The sequence below is a fragment of the Protomyctophum bolini genome, assembly GCF_963924005.1.
Source record: "Protomyctophum bolini genome assembly, chromosome: 2".
Classification (NCBI taxonomy): Eukaryota; Metazoa; Chordata; class Actinopteri; order Myctophiformes; family Myctophidae; genus Protomyctophum; species Protomyctophum bolini.
The window spans coordinates 33,130,932-33,141,982 of NC_137863.1; the positions used below are offsets into that span (position 1 = coordinate 33,130,932).

Below are 11,051 nucleotides of genomic sequence, written 5' to 3' on the forward strand. Positions count from 1 at the left end.
CACCAGCAAGTTTGCAGAGCAGATTGTTTCTGGACTTCACCTTAGCTGCTGTCCCTTTTAGGTGTTCCTTGAAGGACAGAGTTCTGTCGAGGGTCACACCAAGGTAGGTTGGATAGGGTGCATGCTTCAGTTTGAGTCCGCTCAGGTAGATGTCTAGTTCTCTGGCAGCTTTAGCGTTGTGGAGATCGGTATTAGACGCCATGTTTTGCAGAACTGGTCCAGTTTAGAGAGGGCATTGATTTAAAATAATAAAATCGAAATATATAAAATATAGAAATACGAGGTCTCTGCCCTATACAGTGACGTCATGCGGTGGAGTGATTCATGCAGACAGGTGCAGCCCATGAGCCATCTAATAGAAGAGTTACGACATTGAGGGGGCAGAAACCGAGTGCTCGAGTGCTGTTCATGCAGCCTGAACTGAGACAAGCTATTTTAAGCATGTGTGCAACAGGACAACGTTTTAAAGTATTGTACAGTAACAACTAAAGTTTTTAATTTTAAATTGTTTTGTAGTAATAGTATAACAACATGAAAGATCATGTTGTTATACTATTACTACAAAACAATTTAAAATAAAGGGATTTAAGATCCTTAAAGCTGGACTGTTGCCTGAGTCCAATGCAGTTCTGCCTACTTCTGGTCCAAGACTTGGCCCAGTTGGTTGTCTCCATGCATGCTCAATGCGTAGTCTATGTAGGAGAGCCACCGTTGGACTGGCCCCATGTGATGTCTTCTTACCCCCCCCCCCCCCCCCCCCCCTCTCCACCCCCCCTATCCTCTCTTTCGTTCTTTTTTTCTATGATGCAAGAAAGATGTATTTGGCGCTGCACTGTGGCGACATAGGGCTACGCTTGCATGCGGGCCCTTTGTCTAAGACAAATTTCTTCCTCTGGAGACTAATAAAGTATATCTCTATCTCTATGTAGTGAGCGCAGTTTGCGTAACTCTGTCTATATCTAAGGCTCTGGTCCCAATATCTTCCCTCAGTCCCTACGCTCATTCTGTAGCTCCGAGATGAGGTCACATCCACGCCCGCTCCCACCGCGGTTCAGAAACAGTGCATGGTTTCCAAAAGGAACGTTTCTTACCCTTTTCTGCACATTGAATCCAAAAAGTGAAGCGCTAGTAGCGAGCTAAAATAATTTAAGCTTATGAATGGCCAAGTTTAAACGGTTAAATGAGCATTTAAATCAGTTGTTTAGCATGTTTTTTCAAGGAAGTTGAAAAGCCTCCCCTGGTCGAATGTGGAATTAGATTTCCAACTGACTTCAGTTCACTCGACATGCACGCGCAGTGTCGCGCGCACATGCAAGCGGCTGACTAAACAAACCGATTTAAACGCTAGTTTAACCGTTAAATTGGTTTAGCATGCTACTAGCGCTTCACTTTTTGCATTCAATGTGCAGAAAAGGGTAAGAAACGTTCCTTTTGGAAACCATGCGCCGTTTCTGAACCACGGTGGGAGCGGGCGTGGATGTGACCTCATCTCGGAGCTACAGAATGAGCGTAGGGACTGAGGGAACGTATTGGGGCTACAGAATGAGCGTAGGGACTGAGGGAACGTATTTGGGCTAAGGTGCAGCCATGCTTGCAGAAGTTTTCCTCTTCTCTCTTTGAAGTGGTTCATTGATATTAACCGCGATGCGGCGTGGTGACACAAGCCGTTTCATTCGCCAGTGATAATTACGTCACTCGCTCGTCAGTCAGTGGTGTCTGGTGTGGTGTGTGTGAACTGACAAACGTGCACTTCCTGTGCTCTGACTCGCGGCCAGGGGGGCAATGGCACAGAGGGAGGGAGGATAAAAAAGAGAGGGAAGCTGCCAAAGCTTTGCCACCGAGTTCACACCCCATATAGCTCCTGACCGGCCATTGATCATAGTGACATGTTCTTGGTGGCTGTCCACAGCCACCAAGAACACAGAGGTCCGACAGAAGCCTGGCTGTCGCTGCATGGTCAGTGAGTGGATGGGGAGAGTGAGGGGTGTGTGTGTGTGTGTGTGTGTGTGTGTGTGTGTGTGTGTGTGTGTGTGTGTGTGTGTGTGTGTGTGTGTGTGTGTGTGTGTGTGTGTGTGTGTGTGTGTGTGTGTGTGTGTGTGTGTGTGTGTGTGTGTGTGTGTGTGTGTGTGTGTGTGTGTGTGTGTGTGTGTGTGTGTGTGTGTGTGTGTGTACGTGTGCTTAATATTTCTAGTACAGAGCCTTGTAAGACTCCAATAAACAAAGTATAGGGTTTAAGTGCAGTATAGCTATCGTTATAATTGTCTTTAGACTGTAGCACATGGTCAAGTTATATGTTTTAAATGTATAGTATTGTTTTTATATGTGGACCGAACAGCTAATGGCAATTCTACCAAATAAAACCATAAGTAAGGCATAATAATAATAAAAAGTTAAATGGAGATATAAGCAGTTTCTGCTGGATACTGCAACAATATCTTACTGTAAGCGATTCCTGCAGGGAATTTCTGTTCCCACTGTACATACAGTGAAACACGTGACATATTCCTTGGCATAGTTCATACTTAGGCCCCGGTCGGCATTTGTTGTTTCTCGTCCAATTAACATTCCCGGATTTAGTTGCGTATCCTCTGGCAGTGCGACAGGAAGTGTGGTAAGCATATAACACGCTGACAGGGAAAGCTGATTCGCTGCCATGTTGCACACAAACACGGGTCTAGCTGGGAGACAGCTGGCCCTCCGAGGCCATAGCTGTCGACACAGAATATGAAAAAAGGCCTGGCTAATTATCGGGTGAGAGGTTCTAGCAGGGGTCAGTGACATGCGGTCACCCAGGGACACCCAGGGACGTGCACACATAGACATCAAAGGCGGCTTCAGCCCCATGCCCTTTTACCCGTCTTTAAAACAACTGCCCTCTCCAGACCACGAATGCAGCATTTACTAGGCTACATGGTGAAAGAATGCCATGCCATTGAAGCATTCAGGAGAATTGCTTTTATTCCGAAGTCTACTGAACTTGAACACAGTATTTTGCATTGAACAAATTTGTTTAGAAATCCATGTCGTATACATCGCATCTCTATAGCTATAAAGAGTGATGGGTTACGCCCCGAAAATCTGCAAGCTCACAATGCATTGCAGCACGACACGTTGTGAGTTTGTAGATCTGCTATTTTCACTATTTTTGTCCAAAAGTGCCCTCTTACGGGATTTTAGCCCCTCTAACACACTCGGCATGTTCCTGTCGGCACCCACTGTCACGGTTAATCGATTTAGGAACTCAGAGTGTCACATACTGACTCAACACTTTGGTCTATAGCTCAGGGGTGGGCAACTTTGACGATGGAGAGGGCCACTTTTCCACACTCACTCCAGATGGGCCACATTGCATACTGTATAGTGTAAAGAATAACAGATCTACAAGCTCAAAACGCGTCACACTGTGACGTGTGGAAATAGCCGATCTACAAGCTTGTATTTTCAACAGATTTTGTACACATTCTGCACAATGAGTACTTTTCTTTTAGTACTTTAAGTACATTTGGATGCCGATACTTTTGTACTTTTACTCAAGTACATTTTCAATTCCGTACTTTTACTTGTAACGAAGTAGTTCTAAATTGCAGTATTGGTACTTTTACTTTTACTTTACTACTTTTTAATGAGGGCTACTATTAATACTAGTCATTGAATTACTAATATTGGAGCAGCTGAAATCAATACTATATCAGTATTAAGTGAATGTGGCCCCCGGGCCAGCAGTTGCCCATGTCTGGCCTACTGTAGCTTGTATATCTGCTATTTTCAGGGACAATAAGGTGAAGAGGGGGGGAAAGGAGTGGACCAAGTACAGTATAGAGCCCTGGGAGACCCCTCATAATAGGCTATTATAAATACTGTCAAAATGGGAAAGATGTGACATTATTTCCCGGTATTTGATTAGCCTAAATCAGTGGTTCCCAAAGCGGGGTCGTTTATTGCATCAATGCAATAAACATAAGTGTTGTGAACTCATGTGAGCCATGATGTCACATGTTTTGTGGATTCAAAGATTTCCACTCTGGAAGGTGTTTTCACTTTGTTGCGTTTTCACCTCACGCTGTTCTCAGCTAAAAGGGACACCGGCCTTTTTCTATTAACTGTTACAATTTACAATTTAGGCATTTAGCAGACGCTCTTAATCCAGAGCGACTTACGTTCTCGTGTAAAGGGGGCCTATATCCTGCAGTGATGTCATACTGTATTGGTCCTTTGTAGCCCTGGCATTGAAACAGAAATTATTTTGAATGAGGTGAAAAGAAAATGAGAAAAGAATGTACTCACTCCCAGAACTCTATGACTGGAGAGCTGGCATTGGGGTTTGTAAAGTTGGTAGAATTTGTTTGGGAGTCAACACAGTTATCTGTGGAAACAGAGTGACATCTCATGGAAAATACATTATGTTATCAGCCATACAGTATATGGCTGAGACAAAGACAAAGACAGACAGAGAGGTAGTAGGAGCTCTCAAATCACCGGTGCTCAGGGAAGAGAATACTATAGGCCTATTCAATGAGAGAGGATGAGTTATATCCCAGAGAAGCTATAAAATGGCATAATGGCCCCACACTCCCATTAGTACATTTTAACAGTCAATAGCCAATATTTGTCATAATTCTTCTTGAATATTACTAGGCCAAGATCTTCAGGTACAAATAATGTTCCAGGAATGAAAGGGTCGACGACCGTGGGAGGACAAAACAACGATTTGTTTGTATTTGGCTGGAATGGAATGTGATGATCGACATCTTAAATGGATATCTTAAATTTAAGTAATAGATCTAAACTTTGCACACCACTCTCCACTTTTCTCCTATAGCAGTACCTGTGTTCCAGTAGTGGCCACAGCTGGCCCATGGCAGCTCCATGGTAAAACAGTTGAAGAGGTAGAAGATAGACCAGGCCAATATCACCACATAGTAGATATTTAGATAGGCCTCGATCACCTGGGTTGCATAGCCGATACCTGTGTATAGGTAGAGAAGGATTGTTATCAGGATGGTGTAAAACAGTGGTTCCCAAAAGTTTTCATGTCAAGGACCCCTAAATTGACAATAATCAGCCCCCCATTTGAAAATAATATGACAGGCAGTCATACCTCAACCTCAACATCCTTCTACTTACTATCCCTCCTCTGTACGTGTCCAAACCATCTCAGTCTGGCCTCTCTGGCTTCATCTCCAAAACATCTGACATGTGCTGTCCCTCTGATGTACTCGTTCCTGATCCTATCCATCCTTGTTACTCCCAGAGAGAACCTCAGCATTTTAGTCTCTGTAACCTCCAGCTCTGCTTCCTGTCTTTTCCTCAGTGCGACTGTCGCTAAACCAGTGGTTCCCAAAGTGGGGTCCGGGGACCCCCAGGGGTACCCAGCTAAATGATAGTTTGGAAATAAATTGGACCCTTATGGGTCTGTAACTCTGAGAGTGTACAAATGGAAGATTTACATTAAATGATGGGGGTTCCGTTGACTAATGCATGTCAAACTGGGGGTCCTTGAAATTAAAATGGGTTCAGAATCACTGCTGTAAAAAGCTTCTCATATGGGGGTCCCTGGCATATCTTTTCCAAATGGGGGTCCGCGGGCTCATTGGTGTCAACTTGACCTGAACAAGTTTGGGAACCAGTGCTCTAAACCATGGAACATAGCTGGTCTCACCACCGTCTTGTACACCTTCCCTTTCATTCTTGCTGGTACTTTCCTATCACACATCAACACCTGACACTTTTCTCCACGAATTCCAACCTGCTTGCACTCGTTTCCACACCTCTTTTCCACAATCTCCATTGCTCTGAAATATTTACCCTAAGTAGGCCTACTGAAAGTCGTCCACCTTCTTCACGTCTACTCCTTGTAACCTCACTGTTCCACTTGGGTTCCTCTCATTCACACACATGTATTCTGTCTTGCTGCATGCGGCTAACCTTCATTCCTCTAAAGTTTTCAAATAAATGTAGCGGAGTAAAAGTATTATATTTGGAGCTGAGATGTAGTGGAGTAGAAGTAAAAGTATTGCATAGTGGAAATACACAAGTAAAGTACAAATACCTTGGAATTATACTCAAGTATACAGTACTTAAGTAAATGTAACCTCGTGTCACCAGACTTTCCCCCTCGGAGGAAAGCCTGGTCGGTGTTTCTAAATGTGTGATCCGGTCTAGACCGGATAGAAAAATAAAATAATAATAATAATAATATAATAAAATAAAATAAATATTATTCCGGTTTGTGGTTTCAGTTGTGTTCGGCATCGTTTTTAGTCTCAACATGCAGTCGCTACGAGTTGGAATAAAAGATGGATATACCAAACTAACTATTCCAAGAAGTACTTGAAGAAACTTGTTTGAATATATATTCTTTCACAGTGAATGTTTTTAACTCAAATATTTGCTTCTGGGACTGGGAGGTCGCTGGAACTACATATCAGATGGGGGTCGGCGGCCAATTACAGATAATTCTGGGGGTCCTTGACATGAAAAAGGTTGAGCACCACTGACATAGACACATGGGTTTTTCAGAAAACTGTCAGGATTTAGCAGCCATTTGTAGAATCGTCCTCAGGTCTAAATGGGTTAAGCGCCACATCGAGGCTTTTATTGGGTAGGCCCTAAAATTACGATTCCCTTTTTGATCACGGGGAATTTTGGGTACTACTGATTCCGGTTTGGTTGTTCTGGCCTGATGACTACAAACCAGTAACTACAACCAGTGTTGTTTTTGATTTTAGTTTTAGTTGTAGTCTCTTGAATAGGTTTCACTTAGTTTTAGTCACATTTTAGTCACCGGAACGTTTTAGTGTTAGTCTAGTTTCAGTCAACTAAATGTCATGAGATTTTAGTCGACTAAATCTACAGTTGATTTAGTCAACTAAATGTATTTTGGCGGGCCTTGATGCCGTCGCAATGACTGATTTTACACTTGCTGAAAATAGATCGGCTAAATAGATTTTCAGCATGCGACCAAGTGTAAAATGACTTTTATTGGATCTCTTGTCCATTAGTCCCTTCCTAACATTTAGTCTAGTTTTTATTTGTTGACAAAATGGTCAATAAATTTGTCTCCACCAAGCCGAAGGCTGTTCCGTCCTTCTGTCTGTGAAGTGAACAGCTAATCTCCGGCACCGTTAACCCGGTCGATGCCAATTTTTGCACACAAACTCCCTGAATGCCAACGATGAACCTCTGCCCAAAATTTTCCAGAACAGCCTGTTATAGCGCCACCAGGAGGCCGCTTTGTGCAAAACAAGTTTTTGGACAGTACACCTACAGATTTTGTCCAAACATCACGCAAATTGGTACACAGTCTCTCTAGAGCCATTCAACGAAACCGTTTTTTTCAGATTTCTCAGACTCCATCCTGATTGGCTAAGATTGGCTTTTAAAGTTCGCAGGAGTGCTCAGTTTCAAACAAAATGCTGCAAATCATGAACACATCGTGTGATTTCCGTGAAATTGTGCACGCACATTCCCACTAGGCTGAAGAAGAAATGCCAGTCAGTGAAAAAAGGCAGTCGACGAACATTTTTCGACAAAATCAACACTGACTACAACATGACGTAAGTTACCATCCGCTCCCCGCTCCCGACCGGGTCGTAAACACGACAGTGAAAGGTACTGTCCCCCACTGGACAGAATAAACAACACATTGCAGAGATAAAGCAAGTGTGTGCAGGTATACCTTCAAACAGCGGGCAGATCTTCCTCCAGCAGGTGATTCCTCCCTCGCTGGTGAACTGACCCAACGCCGTCTCCAAGAAGAACACGGGAATGCCACAGCATATGAAGAAGATGACATACGGAACGAAGAAGGCACCTTCAACACAAACACAGGAACATTAACGCTGAGGATTGTACTGTACAGGACATGTTGAGAATACAGTAATCTTACACAAGCAGGAACACTGGCACACCTGCATTAGAATATCATATCATTGCTTCTTCTATAGCCACGTGAAGTCTAATATCTTCCCAATTCAGTGGAGCATGGTTAGTAAAAAGAGTATGTAAAGCAATGATGAGAAACATTGTAATGCACATTGCACATGCAATGCCCTTGTACAGTAACTATATGATACATTATGAGGTGGCTGTGAAGCAGTGGTGGAAAAGGTACTCACATTGTTTTACTTAGGTAAAAGTATCAATACTGCAATGTACTGTAGAACTACTCTGTTACAAGTAAAAGTCCGGAATTCAAAATGTACTTTAGTTACAAAAGTATCTGCATCAAAATGTATTTACAGATGTAGTGAAAAGTTTCAGGCTCACACGCAGAATCTTAGTTTCTGAACCAATCAGAGCGTCGCATCCCTCCAGGCTATGGGGAGGATCGAAGTCTGTTTCATGCAGGAACACATGCACTGTCGTTTGTAAACAAAGTGACAGAGAAACGGCACAGCAAAGCCAGGGGATTTATTTCTAACCTGTACACAACCTATATACATGTTTTAGTGTGATGATTAAGTTTAAAACGAGTAATACACTAGTGTCTGCATGTCATCTTGAATGAGATTAAAAACGGAGTAGTTCTGTAATCAAAAGCACCTGTGTTTGGAGGATGATGCAGCAATGGGAATCATATCATTGTCACCAGTGCATGAGACAACACACACATACAGTATCATTGTCTCCACCAGGCCGAAGGCATGGAGAGAGAGTATATGTTTTGCACTCCGTCCGTGCATGTGTGCATGCGTGTGTCAGTCCATCCGTCTGTTACCAGCTAATCTCTGGCACCGTTCGATATCACAACCCGGTCGATATCACATTTTGCACGCACACTCCCTGGATGCCAACGATGAACCTGTGCCCCAAGAACGGCCTGTTATCGCGCCACCAGGAGGCCGACTTTTGAAAAACAAATCGTTAAACACTATCTCTATAGTCATGTGTTCAAGATCTGTACGATATTTCATATTCCATCCTAATTGGCTAACATTGGCTTTCAAAGTTTGCAGGATTGGCCTGTTTTCAACAAAAAGCCTCAAATCAAGAACGCAGCATGCAATTTACGTGAAATCTTTCACAGACTTTCCTACTAGGATGAGGAATATATATCCCACCCTTTTCACATTGGCCTGTTATAGCGCCACCAACAGGTGGATTTTTGCAAACACACATTTTTGCCCTGGTGGAGACCTGTGCCCCGAGCGGCACTTCATCTAGTTCTTAACTTCTTACCTCCACCGTTCTTGTAGCAGAGGTAGGGGAACCTCCAGACGTTACCCAGGCCAATGATCTCTCCAGCCACGGACAGGAAAAACTCAATCTTGTTGTTCCAGTGGCCTCTCTCTTTGTAGAACACCTTATCCGAGCCATCCTCGGAGCCTTCCTCACTCTTGCTGTCCTCCGATTTACCGTTCACCACCACGGGCCCGCTCTTCTCTGCTGTCATGACTCTCCCAGACGGCCCGCTGAGTGAGGCCAGGAGAGATGAATTGAAGACAAAATAACCGGGGGCCTTTAAATGGACTCGGTGACTATATATCTTCTTCCCCAGCTGGCACTGTGGAGAATTAATGGGACTGTTCCCCAAACTCCACCCACATTACTCAACCATGCAGAATTAATAATAGCTAAATGTTCAAGTTGACTGAAAGATTCTCCAGTAGGAGCGAGGTGAATTTACCTCCCGCAGGTCGGTCTGTTGGTCCCATAGGTCGGCCCGTCCCATAGATCGGTCGGTAAATTCACCACTCTCTCTCTCTCTCTCTCTTTCTCTCTCTCTCTCTCTATCTCTCTCTCTCTCTCTCTCATATTTCCAGCTAATGTTTGACACCTGTTGTGCCTGTAGTAGCCTATAGTGTAGTACGGTATAGTACAGTATAGTACTGTATACATACAGCTACCAACAAGAGGATGCCATCTGTCATTATCCCCCTTGTATGCAGCTGCAGTAGTGTTAAACATGCATCCCATATAGCCTACATGTTTATTTAAATCTGGGTGGAAGGTGATGAAACATCTTCTTGTAATTAAGGTCAAACTGCAGGGGGTCCTTGAAATGAAAATAGTTGAAAATCACTGCTAGAGCCGTAGAAATCTTCTCTTATGGGGGTCCTTGGCATATCTCTTCAAATCATAAATGGGGCTAATTATGGTCAATTTGGGGGTCCTTGACATGAAAAAGTTTGGGATGCACTGCATTACACTACAGACAAAGCAGCAACAGCCAGGGAGGTATTGAATGACCTGTGGCTGTAAATGAAGAAGACAGGGGCGGTTTAACACAGAGTGGAATCAACTGTACATTGTTTTCCCCCCCCACTGTGCTGAATAGCATGGGCTGCACTAAACGTGAATCATCCACGATTGCTGAAGGATATTTTCCCTCTTGTTTGCTGATGTCTGCTTTCATTATACTCCCTACCTTAGTGTGTGAGATAGAATAGGACTTTGTTGTTAGTGTTGTTAATACAGTAAAACTTGAAGGACACCTCCATTCCATCAACAGGCTCTATTTCAGGTATGCTGCCCTTTCTAGAAATTAATCTGATTACAATAGATATTTTGTTATATGCATGGCAAAAGAGCATCATCAATCACGCCCTGTGTTTGCTTGCAAGTCCAGTATTCTGCATTATTAGGCTACTGTCATCTACAGTGAAAATAATGTGTCTGGTTGGTAACAGGTTGAAAGAAAGGGGGGGGGGAAGCCATATCCTCCATGGGAGATCAGGGTATAATGAACTCGTTATCCAAATAAACACAAAGACTAGTAACTTCGTCTTACTCACAGATCTAGATTGGAACAGCGGCAATCCTCCTTTGGCTCCTGATGATGATGCACACACCAACAATTGGGCTATACAAAACAAGGGATGGTTAAGCCTGACCCGGGGCGATGAGAGTTGAGGAGAAGAAGTGAAGGGGGGCAAAAAAAGAAAGGGAGAAATTTCTGGTCCCGCGTTGGTTGTGTGAGTTGGTTTGTAAAGTCTCTATAAAAAGAGGATCCCAGAGGGAGCAGAGCGTCGGTATCTTGTACCAGCCTGTGGATAACGTGCAAATGCGCTCCCACTCTCCCTGCGCTCTACTCTCTGTGCCTCCACTTG

General features: G+C 43.7%; 1 protein-coding gene across 1 annotated transcript in view; it reads right to left on the reverse strand.

Moving 5' to 3' along the window:
* slc6a11b (solute carrier family 6 member 11b) overlaps positions 1-10,850 on the reverse strand; it is a 36,397-nt gene extending 25,547 nt beyond the window's left edge. The window contains exons 1-5 of the mRNA XM_080793452.1: positions 10,737-10,850; positions 9,181-9,413; positions 7,679-7,813; positions 4,826-4,966; positions 4,285-4,363 (exon numbers count right to left, since the gene is read on the reverse strand). Coding sequence (XP_080649578.1) covers positions 4,285-4,363; positions 4,826-4,966; positions 7,679-7,813; positions 9,181-9,394 — 569 coding nt within the window. The 5' untranslated portion in view covers positions 9,395-9,413; positions 10,737-10,850. The remainder of the gene's footprint in view (positions 1-4,284; positions 4,364-4,825; positions 4,967-7,678; positions 7,814-9,180; positions 9,414-10,736) is intronic.
* Between the last annotated feature and the right edge of the window lie 201 nt (positions 10,851-11,051).